The sequence below is a fragment of the Metopolophium dirhodum genome, chromosome 3 (genome assembly GCF_019925205.1).
Source record: "Metopolophium dirhodum isolate CAU chromosome 3, ASM1992520v1, whole genome shotgun sequence".
Taxonomy (NCBI): domain Eukaryota; kingdom Metazoa; phylum Arthropoda; class Insecta; order Hemiptera; family Aphididae; genus Metopolophium; species Metopolophium dirhodum.
Window position 1 is genome coordinate 28,300,811 of NC_083562.1, and position 17,962 is coordinate 28,318,772.

A 17,962-nucleotide genomic window follows, 5' to 3' on the forward strand; every position below is an offset into this window, starting at 1 on the left:
TTCGTGTAATCGTGTCATTGTACGACTGCGAGTGAAAATTATTGGGGATTGAACTATAAATAAATCGAATTTAATAATTAGAACTCTTATGCATGTTCACAATTTCACATATTCAGCTGATACGTGTTAACAATTTACGCAAATACCATTTAATCTATTCTGTGGTACTACGACGATTTAAGATAATATACATGTTGCGTATCGAACTCCCATAATTTAACCGGTGAACTAACTATCTGAAACAGTTGTTCCCAGTACTACTTGCGCACCCTGAGGACAAATTTAAAGATTCAATAATACTATATACTATAGGTATTATTGGTATCAAAAGCAGATAACCATGGTAAGTGGTTTATGTCGTTATGATATTTATAATATATATATATTCAACATATTTAAACCACAACGAAAAAAAATATTCACTTTCAGAATTTATTGGTGAGCCATTATTTTATTCAATTATAAATCAAAAAAAAATTTTGTAATTGATTATAATATATATTAGATCCACCCCGATAGCCAACTCAATCGAAAAAGATGACAAAAAACAATTGTTACAACAATGTAAGTTTAAATTGTGTTTGTTCTGTAATTTAATAAAATTTTTTTTTCTTCTATCTTCCTAGGATATCTCAATAAAGGTTTCGTCCGCGATCCTTTTAGCTATAAAATTTATTCCTAAAGATGTTATATGCAATTCAACTGGTACAATTACCTTAAATAATGAAAGTATATCATTAATTTTAAAATGTTTTGGCCATCATCATATTGATGTAGGAAAATATTTTAATGAAGTGTGTGTCATCCAAAACAATATATTGGACAAAAGAATATTGACCTTTAAATTAGATGATGATATTTTTAATTTATTCCAATTCGTAATAACAAATCCATTCATCAAAGACATGAATCATCTGGCTAAGCATTATATTAGTAAACAGCCAAAATTTAAAAAAAAAAACAAAAATATTAAAAAGTTTGCAATACAAGATATAAAAAATAAACTGAATAGTGTGCAAATGAACCATTTATTGCAATTGTATGAAATGCATAAGTAAGCTTTAACATAATTACACTACATAAAATAATTCACTGTGCACTATTAATTTATTACTTAAACTTATTAAATAGTTATCCTGATAAAAATATTGACTGTGATCAAATAAATATTGTGTACAAAAGTAGCAAAAAAATTGAACATATGATGGGACTACTAAATTCAAATAAGTTGCCATTGGGATTTCTAAATTATATTAATACTCATTCCATACATAATAAAAATGATCTAAAAAAAATGATTGAATGCATGCTAACAAATTTTAACACAAATGATCAATTTAACAAATTCGCATTCAATGAATCGTGAGTATTAATCTTGATAATTATATAACACACATTTATTTACAATTAAAATATTTACAGAGATGGCATTCAATATTGTTTGAATGGCTTTAAAAATGTTTTAATGTTGCACATTGAATGTTGCAAATTGCAAAAATTAATTAGGTTCATCAACATTTTAAATAAGTATAAGAATAGTGTCATTGTAAAAAATGGTATTATATATTACAATGTAATCAAAAGATGTTTTTTTGATTTTAAATATCAATTTAAATATTTTGATCAATATCTTTGTTTGGATGAGAATTATGAATTTGATCTGTAAGTATTTCAAAAATTATTATTATCTTTGTGTGTCCAAAAAACACAATACAATACAATAAACATACATTTTAACAGTACATGTAAAAACGATGAAGCATGCATCATTAACAATAAAATATTGTCTATACCACAAGCCACACAATTTGAATCAGAACATTTGACATACAGTGATGCGGTTGTAATGACATTTTTATACATATATATTACTAATACTGCTTTAAGCCATTCTACAGTAATAATTCATCATTTACTTACCAATATTACATCATTGTACATTAGTTAAATTAATTTTAAATCACTTTCAGATGCGCAATATATGTGATTCATTTGAGTTGGTGATGAATATAATAATGAAAAATGACACTTATGATAACTCCAAATCATTCCTGAAACATACCATCGAAAAATTTGAAAAATTAAATATAATTACTAAAAATCAAGACTTCAGTCATTCAGCCTATAAATACAAAATAAAATGTATCCATCCAATAACTGAAAGTATTATATTTAATTACCGATTGCGAAACGATAATTACATATTAGAGAATTTACATAAACTCAAAAAAGATGATGTTAATGTATATGCCCATATATATAAAGTAAATAAATTAATATATATTTTAAATACATTTTTAGCAATTTTTAATTTTCTTCTCATTCTTAGAAAAATACTAAGATGTTTAACCTTAACATTACACAATATCACAATGATGATACAAATGTCGTGAAGAAGATTATTTGTGACAACCGCTTGACAAAAAGAATTCATATTATGGAATCAGCAATCATCAACATTATTAAAAATAATTTCAAGACGGAGTATACAAATATACATGATTATTATCATTACAAGATGAATGAATTACAAAAAGAATCAAGTAATGTATTACGCTTAATGAATAGCATAAAAAAAAAATTTTATATTATGCAAATAGGAAATGACATTACCAAAGATTCAAAACCACAAACTAAAAGATTGGACACTACATGTTTTTATGGCCTGTAAGTAAACAATTAATATTACATAATCAGTTATTTTTAATTAATATCTTCATCTTTGAAATTTAAATTCTTTAATATATTTCTTAATTATTAATATAGCACTACATTGGATCTTTTTGAAAAACAACAAGAAGAATTACATGAAATTAAAATTTAACCAACATATTCAGTATTTTTAAAATGTTACCATTAATCAATTAATTCAAATTTATATTTACTACTACTTTTTTTAAATAATTCAATTTATATATTATAATATTTTACTTTTTTCTAACATGATCATTTTTAATCTACTTTTATTTATTAATTTTATAATAATTTAACTTATATATTATAATATTTTACATTTTTATAACATGATCATTTTTAATCTACTTTTTATTTATTGATTTTTTAATAATTTAACTTATATATTATAATATTTTACATTTTTATAACATGATAAATAATGATTTCATGAAGAAAACGGTGTATTACCCATGTTGAAGTTTGTAAACGGTCGACAGTGTCAACAATTACAGGCGTGTCACCCTAGATTAGGAAAATATGTGCGGAGTTGTAAAATGCGTCAGGTGTCAACATTTGAGGTCATTATGTGTACCTATAACAAAAAAGCTTTTTTTATAAAACTGTATTTGTGTTAGTATTACATTTAATGTTTTTCGTACTTTTTTTGGTATATACTGCAATGGTAGCGGTCATCCTTGATTGGACACTTATCACTGGGTGTAGCCTCTGCATCACACAATGATGGGACTTGTAGCGATGGACTCTACAAAAAAGCAAAAAAAAACATTTAGGTATAATTTGTTAGTAAGTACATTATTTTCAAATTACTTGTATAGCTGTGTACATCAAGGGTAGTGACAAAAGTTTACGAAGTTTACGTTATTGGCTTATCAGGCAGGTGTCAACATTTGAGGTCATTATGTGTACCTGAAACAAAAAAGCTTTTTTTATAAAACTGTATTTGTGTTAGTATTACATTTAATGTATTACTTTTTGACGATGTCGGAAGAGTGCTATTGACATACCAAATGATAGTTCGCACAATGGACATTTATAAGGTTTGAGGTGTAAATGTACATCATTAGTGTGTATTTTCAGTTGCATATGTTTTGGTACAATGAAGAACATCGTAAGGTACTCTATTCATTATATGCCGATGTTTAACCTGTATATCTTAAATCGTAGTTACCACAGATATCTAAATACCACGGACTAAGATAGAAAAACTAAAAAAGTTGAAAACCAACAATGCCCGTAAACAGGGCAAAGAGAGTCAAAACTTTATGGTATATAGAAAATTAAATATAAACATTCAGTAAAATTATCATATATCTACAGTTGTTCGTTTTTGAATAACAATAAAATAACAAAACCGCTAAATGAGAAATCGAGTGAATATCCAATATTGCAAAAATATGAATTTCAAACGCTCATCAAAATTTGATTTGACTTTCTTGTAGACATTTTTTTTTGATAAAGGTAGACAAACTTATGAGGAATCTTGTATTACATTTCAAATCTTAGATTTAAAAAGAAAATTTTTTATGAATTTCTAACTCAAATAATTTGCAAGTTTTCGTCATTTTTACGTATTTTGTCAAGATTTGAACTTTAAATGCTTATAAATAAAATTGTGACAATGAATTTTTAATTTTTTTCATCTGCCTCAGAAACAATATACTAGGATAATTCTAATATAAACATTCAAACAAAATTTCATGTACCTACAGTCATTTTTTTAAGATTTTCACCAAAAACCAAAATCGATTTTTTCGAAAACAGATTTTGCGTAAAAATCCCAATTTTTCTTTTGTTTTTCACGGCACTTTTGGAAACTATTGGAATATTTTTACTTTTGACCTACCATAGTACCAAATAAACTCACTTTCCTATCAAAAAAGATACTGTTGAAGAAAATCTAAGCATTTTTACTGTCCTAAAAGGTGATGACAGACACAAAAAATAAAACACACATCATTGTAAAATTAATACATTCATCGCTCCGCTCAGAATCTAAAATAAGGTATACTTAAATACTTGAGTAAATAAATAATTGATTTTGTTTGTATGATTTTTTTATATTTTTAAGTGAACATATATGGGGGTGTGGAAGGCATTGCCCTCACGTGTAACTTTTCATGTAATGTAAGGTGGGGGTTACAGCCTCCCCCAACATTTCAGCCCTAATTGGGCCACTGAAAATAATACAAATCTACGCCGAACTTAAAAAAATATTATATTAACATGCACACTTTTATAATATCTGGTTAAAGCATGAAGTATTGGATATCATAGATGTTTATTGGTTACCTACATATTACTGTATTTAACGCCCATAAACAAACATTACATATTTATAATTAATATAAAATATTAATATTACTTATAAAAAATGGCTTTTAAAAGAGTCAAAAATTAAATTAAATTAAATTCAATTACTTATTGATTTGTTATCTTTATTTGTGACTGCCATAAATAGAATAAAGAATTTTTTGTTCGTATTTTATTTATGCGTGGATGAGATATTTACAGTCCATAAAATTATAAAAAGAAGACTTAAGAATCTATTAAGAACTGACGGAACGGTAATAAGATATCTTTAAAAATTGCAAAGCATAACATTAATATATTTTAGTACAAAGCGCAGTGGCGTCATTTGGGGGGGGGGCAAGGTGGGCATTTGCCCCTGTCTGATTTTAAAAGCAGCCCTATGGGCCGGTTTCCAGTTGTTGCCGTTTTACCATTATTATATTTTATTAGTGCAAAAACGTGCCTATATTAATGTTATAATAATATTTTTAGTCAAACATTTGCTGTCTGGGAATTTTATAATATTTTCAGAAAATATTATAGTATGTACTAAGAAATTATTGTCACAATGATACATTTTTACTAATTGATAGTTCGAATATATTTAGACGTATGCGGGGACGTACACATTGTATGTATGTATTTATGTATGTTTGTTTGTGTGAGTGTGTTTTGTGAAGGAAAATGAACAGTTAGTATCATAATCTCGTATAGTTTAATTTCTAAAATCTAAAATGATTACAAATTCTAAAAACAACAACCGATTGACGCTCTTATTATTTATCATTGATCACGGACTTCATAACTTGCGACAGTCGTGTATGATTCAACTATTCTGCGTATTGTGTTAATTTAGTTGAGTACCTAAATTAAAATTAATTTTTTTCGTGACGCATGTTTATATTAATCTTTTAATTTGGGAAAAATATGATCTAAAAAAAATAGATGGGTGGTTAAGGGGTGCGACTAAAAATATAAAATTACCGCAAACTGCTCGAAAAGTATCGAAAATAATTTCTAGCATGTTAATAAACAGACAAAACTTGAGCCGGTAAGCAAGCAATAAAAAAAAAATATATTATAATTTAAGATAATATTAATTTGTAAATATATCATATACTTATATAAGATATATATATATTATATAATATATACTTATAATGAATCAGGTAAAATTGATTTATAGATAATGCTGTTAATAGATTTTCAAAAATAAAAAAAAGAAGATATCTTAATAAACTATTAATATTTTTGCGGTTTTTTTTTACCCATTCGGGCCGGTCTAAACCTTTGCCCCCCTCTATTGAAAACTGAAATGACGCCACTGACAAAGCGTACAAAACATACTATGGTTATTTTACTAATATAATATATTAATAATATGCATAGAGCCATAGAACGTTATCTTTATAATATATTATTAAAAGGTGAGGCGATTTCTTATGACAGTTATATCCATGGTTGAAATATACAACCATGAACTAAGGTATCTAATAAGTTATATATATATATATAGATAGATAGATATATATCTACTAAGATTATCTAATATGATTTCAACCATGGACGTACATCCGTGATTTCAACCATAAAAATTTTTATTTGTTATAATTTGAACCGATATGAGCGCTGTATGCGAGGGCACCCGTAGATCACGTGACTTTTCAATTCAAACCGCATGCCGTGTGATAACATTTTTTTAATGGGTCGTTTGGCAACCATACTATCTTAAATCGTGCTGTATATCCATGACAAAATATCTTAGTCCGTGCCCCGTGGTAAATACGCCATATAGTAATTGCATCAAGTGATGTTCCATGTTATTAAATTTATAGGTAGTTTATGAATTCCATGTTATGGCGGTGAGTTGAACAAATCTACCTACAATATTGTCTAACTAATAATGTTTTATTTCAAATTCAAATATTACATGTTTATTTATTTTAGAAATTTCTTACTAATTGTAATTAAAGGTATTTCATAATATGGGTTTATTAAAACGTAAAATGTACCAAAATAATATTTTTTCTTCATGCAAACTAAATATGAACTCTGAATATAATAATATTGCATCTTAACTAAAAAAATATTCTTATTACCACTGCTATAGATGCTAGTATCTATAACCGTGCTTCTTACTCAGAATCGTTTTTAGAGTCTAACAGTGTTTGATATCAAATTTAATATTTTAACTATAATTTGTTTTTTCAGAAATTTTAGCATATCCCTACTATTATTTTTAAGGGGAACATACAGGTCGCTTTGTATGCCTTTATCATTCCGAATATTTATCAAAATGTGCGAGATACCTACCATCATAATTTGTCTTATGGATTATTTCATAACGTAGATCTATAAATTAGTTAATGTTAACTAATTATTGCTAAACTATTAATTAATTTACTTTATTAGAACTTATTATTTATAACATCTATAATATTATATATTATATAATTATCTACCTACCGTAATTACCTATGTCTTATATTAACTTACATCTTTTTATTTAAAATTGATTATTTATAAATATTCTTTATATGATTTAAAGAGGGGTATTAGGGGGTGTGGGGCATAGCCCCAAGACTTAATAACGTGTAACAATTGATGGGGACACTCTTTTTTTAAAAAAATGAACGGTCCCTCTACTTTAATTTTTCCAAGTCAGGACACTGGTTTGCACCTTTTTTTATAAACTTTTGTGTACTTAAGATTATTTAACGATGTGGGTATCTTGGTATCTACAATTTATTTATAAGCCATAAAATGAGTTTTAAGGGATTGTATATAAACAAACAATTAAGTTATGGTTTTGATTTTTGTGAACAAATTATTTTGGTACTCCTAGATTTTTACCCAGTTATGACTGAGCATGGGTATGATGTTATATTATGAATGGAAATTAGTGTTTTTAACATTCAATAAATTGTAGTTTGGGACAAGGTGACAAGCCTTACACCTGGACCAGTTTCTAATATCAATAATGTGTTACTAAAAATATTTTAATTTAAAAAAGCAATCAAATTGTACAATGCCAAGCGCATTGGTTGTACATATCAACTGTAGTTATAGTTAATATCTGAACACTTTTTGTAGCCCATAGTATTTTAAGAACCTAATTATGTATATGATTTATAAAATTATTAATCAATAGACAATTATCTTATAGTATACTAATATTTTTATAGGAATTATTAGAAGAAGATGTAATCACGGGACCTTCCGAATTAGATAGAACATTTGTTTTTGAAGACGAAGGACATACACTGGGTTCTCTATTAACGTATGTTTTAGAAAGTTTTCCTGAAACAGATTTTTGTGCTTATTCCATAAGGCATCCGTCAGAAAATAAAATTTATTTACGGTTAAAAGTGAAAAATGGCCACTCCGTAGAAGATATTTTCAAACGCGGTTTTCAAGAGCTCAATCAAATCTTAAATCACGTTAAAAAAACATTTAATGTATGTAATAATAAGTTAAATTACTATGTGGTAACATTCTATACTAATAATAATTTTTTTTATGTATAGAAAGCAATTTCAGCTTATGAAGAAACTAAAGCAACTGAATAAGACTCAAGTTTTATTTTAAAACCATGTGAATAAAAATTATAAATAATTGTACTTTACTAATAAAAAAAAATACAATAGAAATTACAAGACTTTATATCGAGCTTTATTAACCATGTGGTGTGCAGAAGTTTGCATTTTCAATAATTCTTCCTTAATAAGACGAGTGATTTCTATTTTTGCTTTAGAGACTGCTAATTCATCAGTACTTTCTATAGCTAAAAATAGTTTACGTTCTCCTTCTGGAGGATTTTTAGGTGGTGGATAGTAAGTACCTCTGACTGTTATTCCTGCTTCTGAATACTCCGATATTTGTGCTAAAGCCTCCTAAAATAACATTTTATATTAACACAAATTAACATATTGTAAAAAAATTCTTTACTAACCTTAGAAGTAACTCTCCACCTAGCTTGCTGGGGGAAATCATTAATTTCTAATTCTTCTTCATACTTTCTAAATATTTCTTCTACCCCTGCTTCAGGACTATCTCCACATTCACTCTCACCATCATCATCTTTTGGTTGGTAATTCAATCGAGTATTTAATTTAGCTGCCAATTGTTCAGCAACAGTCTTAGCAGTGATAACTGGTTGAGAACTAGCAAGACCCCCTTTTAATATAGCTTCTGCAGTTTGTTGTGATGCACCTTTGGCATCTGGCCCAAGATTTTTAGCAATATGGATACGTGAAGCTAAACGTTTGGCTAATTCAAGTCGTTCTGATGCTTGAGGAGTTCCATTTATTTCCACTAAAACATATTCAATTTATTCATAAATTGAGAAATATATTATGTAATAAAATTATAGAATCATTATTTAAATAAAACTATTCAAACACTTATGCTTAATTTTTCTGGAATAGTATAGTTTGAAAATAAATAACAAAGATAATTACTTAAGCCTGTTAGATTTGGAAGTCCTATAGCACTAGCTTTTACTTCTTTTACAATTCTTTTAGGCGCAAGCATTGTTTCAATTTGTTGATCAATATCTCCTTCTATGTCTTCATCATCAGAATCTTGAAGACCAAGAGCAGCTTTTTGTAATTTTTTCTTTTCATTAGCCATAACAGCTTCCGTTTCATCAAATTTAAATCCTTTTCCACTAAAACCGCCACCAGTATGAACTTGCTTTCCTTCCTATGTATAAAATACATTTTTATAATATTTTCCATGTATTGGGACGTTGGTTGATTATTTAAATGTAAGGTTGTTGCTACTTCTTTTAATGGTTAATTGTTATATGTAATCTTAAAATAGTACCTTATGAATTTAGGTACAAAACTAATGTTCTTAGGCACTAATAACTTTGAAAAATAAAAAATCAAAAACAAAATAGTTTTTTATACTAAACATCAACTTTTTAAATTCAATGATCTCTGATAAATGTTTAACATATAATTTGTATTATTCATAAAGTAATTTAAGTATCAAAATCTGCAATTTAGTATAATCAACTATGTTTGCCATAGTCAATCGTCTTAATTAATATAGTTAATTTATTTAGTTTTAGAATGGTGATTGAAAAAATAGATACTGCATAAGAATTGTTTCTCAGAGTAAAATATGATTAACAGTAAAGAGATAAAAATACAGTTTTAAAAATATCATGAAAACGTTGGTATGAACAACTTATAAATCATTTTTTAAGTTTAAGGGAATCAATAATATAGTATACAACAGTTAGTACTACTTACTGCGGCTTGTTTTGCTTGGTAACGTAGCCACATAGTACGCAATGATTCTGGTACAGGTACATTAGATGTTTCCAAAGCTCTTATTAAATCACCAGCAAATCTTTCTTGGTCAGGTGAAACTAATGTGTAGGCAAATCCTTTATTACCTGCTCTAATTTTACATTATAATTCAAATCAATTAGTTTAAAAATTAAAAGTACCATCATTGTTAATTTTAACTAATACTAATAGTAAACATTTTTGATTTAATTAGTAATTACCTTCCAGTTCTCCCGCATCTATGAACATAATCTTCATAATGATTGGGACAATCATAATTAACCACCAATATCAAGTCTTTAACATCTAATCCTCTAGCAGCAACAGAAGTAGCAACCAACAATTTGATTTGACCACTTTTAAAATCAACTATAGTACTATCTCTGTCATATTGATCTATAGCACCATGTAATGACATACATGGGTAGGAGGCTTTTAATAATTTTTGTAGAAGCGTATCAGCATTCTCATGAGTATCTACAAACACAATACAACTTCCTCTTTCGTAATAGACTCCTAAAACTTCAAGTAACTTCATGAATTTCTGTTCTTCTTCTACAATAACTACATGCTGTTCTACTTCTTTGGCAACAACACTTCTACCTCCAATCTATAAATATAAATAAATTTGCATTTTTACATAAGTAATTATTATGTAAAACAAACATACTTGAACTTCGACAGGTTTTTGTAGTATCCGTCTAGCTAAAGCTTCCATCTGACGAGGGAATGTAGCACTGAACATAACAGTTTGACGATCTGGACGTACATTATCAATCACTCTCATAACTTGAGGTTCAAATCCCATGTCAAACATTCGATCAGCCTCATCTAATACCACATATGTTACTCTTCTTAAATTAGTAACTCTACCTATATATATATATAAAAAAAATATAAAGTTTATAATCTATAGCTATTTATTTAACTATTTAAGTGATTGGAAAATATATATTATCTAGTCTTACCATTATTTGCAGCTAACATATCAATCATTCGGCCAGGAGTACACACAATAATTTCTGCACCACGTTTTAATTCGGCTATTTGTTCAGATATTCCAGTACCACCATAAACCGATACAACTCTTAACCCCAAGCTCTTAGTAAACTTGCGTGCTTCTTTTCCAGTCTGCATGCAAAGTTCTCTTGTAGGTGCCATAACAATAGCTAAATGAATAAATAATAAAATATATTCTTAAATTGTTTTACAAGGTAAACTACTATTAATCATTTAGAAAAAAAAAAAATTTAATAGGAATTATGCAAAATGTTGCATTCAAATTTTTTTCAAAATCTTAATAAATATTATGTGTAAACAATTAACAATATACACTATACATTTTAATATTTTAACGAATTGAATGTAAACCAGAAATAATTTAAATATAAAATATGACCAATTAATCAATATGTAGGTACTAACCAATTGGTCCATCAGTATCTTCCAAAGGAGGCTGATCCATAATGTGTCTAAACATAGGCAATAAAAACGCCAGAGTCTTGCCACTTCCAGTTTTTGCAATACCAATAAGATCACGCCCAGCCATTATAGCAGGAATTGCTTGTGTTTGTATAGGAGTAGGTTTTTCATAATTATGTTTTTTTAAATTATCCATAATCTTTTTACTCACACCACAGTGAGCCCATACTTTTATTGGTCGAGGGCACCCTTTTCCTTTCACTCGAACACCTTCTAATTCCTGGGGAATAAAATACAGAATACATTTAACCATTAAATGTATTAACTTTAAAATATTACCTCTTTGTATTTTTCAATTTCTTCAGAAGTCATACGGGATATTTCTGGTACTTCAACGTAAAAATTTTTTCTAAATGGTAAATAACTAATTTCAGCATGATCAATTTTTGGTAATTCTTTCTTTTGTTTATTGGCCAAACTTGCTGCAGCTACATTCAAATCTTCTTGTTCTTCCTCAGATGAATACTAGAAATTTTTTAAACATAAAGTATGCATGTATTTATTTAGAATTGATTTATATTTTACTTCTAAGGCATCTTGATTTTGCTCAATGAGTTCACCTCTGGTGTTGTTATCTTTTTTCTTTGCTACTCCAGATACAATTACAACACCTGAACTAGTAGTGTCAACTCCTGGACTTTGATTAAGATCATTCAATGAATTTTTTTCTGATAAATTACTTCGATGCCCATCTACTTTATTAACTTTACGTACTTCTTCTTGAACACCCTGAAATAAATTGATTCTTATGAAAATGGACACATTTTTTTTAACAAAATTATTTAAAATTTAAATTTACAAACTCCAAATAAATAAAATGAGTGCAGTTAATTTCCAAATATTTTGTGTAGCACTGAATTTTAAAAGGTTTTTAAAGATACACAACAAAGTTGATATTTTTTTATTTAAAGATCAAATAAGAATTATTTTTTGGTAATATTAACACAACTTTAATATTTAAAAACATCTGCAAGTCTTATTATCAATATCATTGACATAGTGTAACAGGAAGGGGGAATCCTAAAAGTAAAGAGGTTAAGCTCCATCAACAATTATTATATTAAAAAAAATCCAATAAATTACTCCCTTTCTAGTTGGACTAAGTATGTTGTTGAGAAGTGTGACCTTTGCATTCATTCTCAATGTTTATTGCTGAGAAAATTTTTTTTCAGCACTCGACATCAAAGGAGTGGTAACCAAATGCAGGCCAGGAAAAAATAATTCATTCAGGCCACCCACCTTATGAAAATTTTTTTAAATAATTAATAATACAAAATTGAACTTGCTTCACTTTTGATTCCGGTTTTACCATTTATTAAAAACATAATATAATTTTTTTCTGAGGTCTGCTAAAACTCCATTATAATTTTAAAAACATTTTTCCATACTTTCAATAACTGTATCTAGTAGTGGACTAAAATTTACAGATAACAATAATTAAAAAAAAGGTGGATAAGTGGATGTCGCTCTGCTGTACGGTAGGTTACAAGTGGGTCACTGTAATGGATGGTGTTAAATTTGAATTCAATGATATAATATCATTGTATAAGAAAAACGATTCTGAGCGAAAACGGTCAGTCAGCCTATGATTTTACCAAGTATATTTGATGATATTATTGTGAATAAAGTAATTTATATATAACCTATTTACGTGGACCCTTGTTTTAAATTTTCAATCCTTAGCCATAAAAGTTAAAAATGTATAAATTTTTAACTACAAAATAATTAATAAATTATAAATTTGATAAATGTTGTCAAAATTTGAACTTTAAATGCTTATAAAAAAAAATTGTGCCTATGTATTTTTAATATTTTTCAACTGCTATTAGAACGATATATCAGGAGCCTTATATTAAATTTTCACGCTTTTTTACCCAACAAATAAAAATTTATTGATATTTATAGAAAAAAAACTAAAAAAATTGAAAACTGACAATGTCCGTAAACAGCTCAAAAAGAGTCAAAATATTTTCAACATTTTATGGTGTATAGAAAATGCTAATATAAACATTCAGTGAAATTTTCAAGTATCTACAGTCATTCGTTTTTTAATTACAATAAAATAAGAAAATTGTTACATGAGAAATCGAGTAAATATCAAATGTTGTAAAAATATAAATTTCAGACGCTCATAAAAATTTAATTTAAGTTTCTTCTAGACATTTTTTTTTTGATAAAGGTAGACAAACTTATGAGTAATCTTATATTACATTTTCAAATCTTCGATTTAAAAAGAAAAATTTTTATGAATTCTCATCAAAATAATTTGCTATTTTTCGTGATTTTTCCGTATTTTGTCAAAATTTGAACTTTAAATGCTTATAATTAAAAACTGTGACTAAGGATTTTTAAATTTTTTCATCTGCCTTTGAAACAATAACCTGGGAGCCTTCTATTAAATTTTCAAGCTTTTTTACTCAACAGATAAAATTTTATTGATATTTATAAAAAAAAAACTAAAAAAATTGAAAACTGACAATGGTCGTAAAAAGCTCAAAAAGAGTCAAAATATTTTGTAAATTTTATGGTGCATAGAAAATGCTAATATAAACATTCAGTCAACATTTCATGTCCCTACGGTCATTTGTTTTAGAGTTACACCAAAAACCAAAATCGATTTTCTCGAAAACAGATTTTGCGTAAAAATTCCCGTTTTTCCTTAATTTTTCTTTTGTTTTTCATGTCGCTTGTGAAAACTACTGGGAAATTTTTACTTTTGACCCCCCAAAGTACCAACTAGATTCACTTTCCTATCAGAAAAGTTACTATTGAAGAAAATCCAAGCACTTTTACTGTCCTAAAAGGTGATGACAGACACAAAAATAAAAAAAAAAATAAAAAACACACATCATTGTAGAATCAATACATTCATCGCTTTGCTCAGAATCTAAAAAATGTATAGATTTCTACTGACCAGGCCATCTGGAAATTTCCCATTTCAAGACCGCCCACTCCACCCCTGCAGTCAACACTCATTCTAAGAAAACTATTTATTTTTTTTATTTTGGTTTAAATATAAAACTGGAAATATATATTTAGTATTGTATTTCTTTTATGTATAGGTTTTTTCTTTCGGGAAAAATGTGTCTTGTTTATTGAGACCATACTAAAAAAGGGATAATTTAATTTTAAACAGAATGTATGATTACCTTAAGTTAGGTGTAATTGATGATGATTAATTGTCAGCCAACATAAATTTATAACTAATAATTATTGGAATTTTTTTTAATATTTTTTACCCTAATAATTAGTTGAATGTTTATTTTTAATATCGAAGTTCAAAAAATTATGTCATCATTTAAATTTAACAATTAGAAAATATAAGCTTAAATACTTGACTCAAGTCATGTAATAAAGGAACAAAAAATTTTTTTTTAACCTGCATAAAAGCATCTAAAGGATCAATTTCTTCTTCTTCAATCAATTTCTCTGCATTGTTTTTTGCTTCCTCTTCCTCATCACTATCATCTTCTAAATTCCATTTTTTTGAAGGTATTTGTAGGTTGGCTAAAATTAAGTAATTAGTTAAAATAGTTAAAATATGAAAGTAATAATATTGTAAATTTAGTTATTATGCAAGGTTTATTCATATAGTTTAAGTATAAAAAATAGTATAACTTAATTATTTTTAGATCAAAAATATTATCATCATTAACATTTTGGTAAATGGTTCATATTATAATGTTGTTTATGAAATGTTCACTTATTATAAGTTATAACTAATGAATAATAAGGCACTAGTGTGTTGTTATAGACCAGAAAAAAACCTTATAATTTTGTCATTTATAAAGTACCCTAATGACATTAAACTTTTATAATCTTATAACGCTCTTGAAATTGATATTGTTAACTATTTCCTGCAGTGTGTTATAACCAGAGCTGGGAAGTGTACTTGTCATACTTAAATAAAAAAAAATTATGGATAAGCGTACTACATATCCACTAATGGACATGTAGTAATTAAAATACAGCTGCGCATAATACTAAAAAACTGTTTGTATTCTGAGGTATGGTAACACACATGTACCAAGAATTGTTCAAGACAAAATGTAAAACATTAAAATTAAATTTTATACATTTATAAGACTTACACATGATTGTAGTTCGAACATCTTTTTTTACACTATCTAATTCTTTTTTTTTGCGTTCTGCTCTCCAACGTTCAATACGTTCTCGACGCTTTTGCATTTCTAATTCAAGTTTTTTTTGTTCAGTTTCCTAGAATAGAACATTTAATAATTATTACCAAAACAGAACTTAATATTTAAATTATTACCATGAACTTAAGAAAAAAAAAAGTTTGCTTAAATTTAGTTTAGCCATCATTCAATGAACAAAATGAACAATATATCTGTATATTCAATTTTGACTGACTGCCATCGAACGATCTGTTAAAAAGACATTTTAGTTAAAGTGAGAAAAAACTAATGTTGGCTAAAGTAAATTTTTAAAAATTTTTTTTTTTCTAATTAACAAATATGACTAATAAATATTATTAAATATCTAAACCTTATCTGGATTGGTTGGATCAAAAGGCACTTCTTCAGGTTTACGCTCCGGTGACTTTCTTTTGTTACGAGGTGACCGGGAACGACGAGGAGATCTAGACTTTTTTCTGTCTCTTCTATATTAATACATATTGCATTAATTTACAATTCATATTAAGTTACACATGACAGAATAAACAAATTTTTTTTTTTCTAAGTTTTTGTTTAGTTTATTTATTCAACTAAACATGAAAAATATAAGATAAGTTAGGTGCCTAAAACTGGGTTTGCCTAATATCTTATTTTACATCAAATAACTATAGATAATGATTTATTTTAATTATGTGCATACAATGTAATCTAGACAAAAGAAAGAGTTCATGAAATATTGAAATACCAAGCTGATAAAACTTGCACACAAATGTTATATTATCAGATCCTTAGTTAAACCAATTATACATAAAATTCATTGCACTCAGAATATTGTTGTAAATACTATTCTCTGACATATAAGTATTCGGAACATTTAAATTACTCAACTGTAACATTGTACCTAACATTTTACTTTTATTAATATAAATATAGGTTAAATAGCATTTCATATTAGTTTTACATACCTTTTAATTCTAAAAAGAAAAAAACATTATTATTAATAATATATGTATAGTAATAATATAGTATTTTGATTTTATACATTAATAATCAATTCGAAAATTATTTATTTTAAGTATTAATTGATCTTACTACCTATTTATTAATTTATATTGATGTACAAAAGATAGTTAAAATATTATATCATTATGTACAAACCTTTTAAATCTAGAAAAAATAAATAGATATTACTAAAACTGGTAGAAGTATATATTATATAGGTATATCCATTTTTTATTAATCTACAAAATTGATTAGTTTCAATATTATTTATTTTAAAATTATTTGCTTCATATTTACAAACCTTTTATTTCTAGAAAAAAAAAGAGTAGGTATTCATAGTTAAAAACTATGTACATGCATGTATGGATTTAAAATCTGTTTAATAAATTCTTACATTGATTTATGTATTTTATGACGAGGTGATCGAGACCGAGATCTACTACTGCGACGATGACGACGAGGACTCCGTGAACGGCTTCTTGAGCGTTTACGATGGACTCTATCGCTGAAATTAGAAAATTAAATATTATTCAAATCTTATTCATGTTAAAAAAAAACTTACCTCCCGCTACGAACCATATTCAATTAATCAAAACTAATTAAATATATTTAATTGATAATTTGTGATTCCTTACAAAGTATATATTTGTTTACACATGCTGTTTAATTTTTATGTATGCACTATGCATCAGTAATAAATTATTATAGCGGTTAAGAGTAGACAAGATTCGATATTTAGTATTTACCCTCGAGAGTTTACCCACACTCGTTTATGCAAATCTGTTAAATATGTATTTACAATTAACAATTTACTATTCAGGTAATTTAGAATTGAGGATTTATTTAAGAATTAAGATATTATCATTTTATTCATTTATCAAACAACAGTTAAGATTTGACGTGAATCGATGACAACTGAAAAAGTTTTCGTGTTCCGGTTATTTTTTTTTAAATGTATAAATATTATCGAAAAAGGTCACACTGAATTCTTAATATAATTTATCATCTACTTCGTGATTGCACTGTATAGTTTTATTTTATCTATGGTGCATA

The 17,962-nt window shown here is 26.9% G+C and overlaps 3 protein-coding genes and 1 long non-coding RNA gene across 7 annotated transcripts; 2 read left to right on the forward strand and 2 right to left on the reverse strand.

The window, feature by feature from the left end:
* The first annotated feature begins 126 nt into the window (after nucleotides 1-126).
* On the forward strand, nucleotides 127-2,946 carry LOC132941425 (uncharacterized). 3 transcript variants are annotated; one of them, XM_061009470.1, is made up of 10 exons: nucleotides 322-343; nucleotides 430-564; nucleotides 627-1,054; nucleotides 1,132-1,362; nucleotides 1,423-1,662; nucleotides 1,741-1,897; nucleotides 1,971-2,264; nucleotides 2,330-2,543; nucleotides 2,601-2,667; nucleotides 2,767-2,946. In XM_061009470.1, the coding sequence occupies exons 2-10, from the start codon at nucleotides 538-540 to the stop codon at nucleotides 2,822-2,824; spliced, it is 1,716 nt and encodes a 571-aa protein (XP_060865453.1). In that variant the 5' UTR covers nucleotides 322-343; nucleotides 430-537; the 3' UTR covers nucleotides 2,825-2,946. The 3 variants fall into 3 exon arrangements, with proteins under 3 accessions (XP_060865452.1, XP_060865453.1, XP_060865451.1); XM_061009469.1 differs by having other exon boundaries at nucleotides 127-438; nucleotides 506-564; nucleotides 2,330-2,667; XM_061009468.1 differs by having other exon boundaries at nucleotides 2,330-2,667.
* LOC132941426 (uncharacterized) lies at nucleotides 1,566-3,569 on the reverse strand. Its single transcript, XR_009664161.1, has 5 exons — nucleotides 3,505-3,569; nucleotides 3,336-3,439; nucleotides 3,145-3,268; nucleotides 1,921-2,051; nucleotides 1,566-1,660 (listed from the first exon to the last, which is right to left on the reverse strand). It is a non-coding gene; the product is annotated as an uncharacterized LOC132941426 (long non-coding RNA).
* A 3,115-nt stretch (nucleotides 3,570-6,684) lies between these two features.
* On the forward strand, nucleotides 6,685-8,649 carry LOC132942122 (DNA-directed RNA polymerases I and III subunit RPAC2). The gene is made up of 3 exons (XM_061010433.1): nucleotides 6,685-6,848; nucleotides 8,172-8,444; nucleotides 8,514-8,649. The coding sequence occupies exons 1-3, from the start codon at nucleotides 6,843-6,845 to the stop codon at nucleotides 8,553-8,555; spliced, it is 321 nt and encodes a 106-aa protein (XP_060866416.1). The 5' UTR covers nucleotides 6,685-6,842; the 3' UTR covers nucleotides 8,556-8,649.
* Nucleotides 8,549-17,823, reverse strand: LOC132942119 (probable ATP-dependent RNA helicase DDX46). 2 transcript variants are annotated; one of them, XM_061010428.1, is made up of 15 exons: nucleotides 17,472-17,823; nucleotides 17,304-17,414; nucleotides 16,278-16,392; nucleotides 15,860-15,986; nucleotides 15,148-15,275; nucleotides 12,294-12,497; nucleotides 12,048-12,233; nucleotides 11,712-11,988; nucleotides 11,255-11,455; nucleotides 10,957-11,159; nucleotides 10,508-10,896; nucleotides 10,248-10,398; nucleotides 9,447-9,690; nucleotides 8,939-9,300; nucleotides 8,549-8,879 (listed from the first exon to the last, which is right to left on the reverse strand). In XM_061010428.1, the coding sequence occupies exons 1-15, from the start codon at nucleotides 17,486-17,488 to the stop codon at nucleotides 8,637-8,639; spliced, it is 2,958 nt and encodes a 985-aa protein (XP_060866411.1). In that variant the 5' UTR covers nucleotides 17,489-17,823; the 3' UTR covers nucleotides 8,549-8,636. The 2 variants fall into 2 exon arrangements, with proteins under 2 accessions (XP_060866411.1, XP_060866413.1); XM_061010430.1 differs by lacking the exons at nucleotides 17,304-17,414; nucleotides 17,472-17,823 and adding an exon at nucleotides 16,045-16,156.
* Between the last annotated feature and the right edge of the window lie 139 nt (nucleotides 17,824-17,962).

Coding starts and splice junctions, on each gene's coding strand:
- LOC132942122 (XM_061010433.1), top strand. Junction 8,445..8,513: donor ACGTTAAAAAAACATTTAAT/GTATGTAATAAT, acceptor TTTTATGTATAG/AAAGCAATTTCAGCTTATGA.
- LOC132942119 (XM_061010428.1), bottom strand. Junction 16,393..17,303: donor CATAAAATACATAAATCAAT/GTAAGAATTTAT, acceptor GTATTAATATAG/AAGAGACAGAAAAAAGTCTA. Junction 10,897..10,956: donor AAAAACCTGTCGAAGTTCAA/GTATGTTTGTTT, acceptor TTATATTTATAG/ATTGGAGGTAGAAGTGTTGT.
- LOC132941425 (XM_061009469.1), top strand. CDS start 538: ATGACAAAAAACAATTGTTACAACAAT. Junction 1,363..1,422: donor AAATTCGCATTCAATGAATC/GTGAGTATTAAT, acceptor AAATATTTACAG/AGATGGCATTCAATATTGTT. Junction 2,265..2,329: donor TATATGCCCATATATATAAA/GTAAATAAATTA, acceptor TCTCATTCTTAG/AAAAATACTAAGATGTTTAA.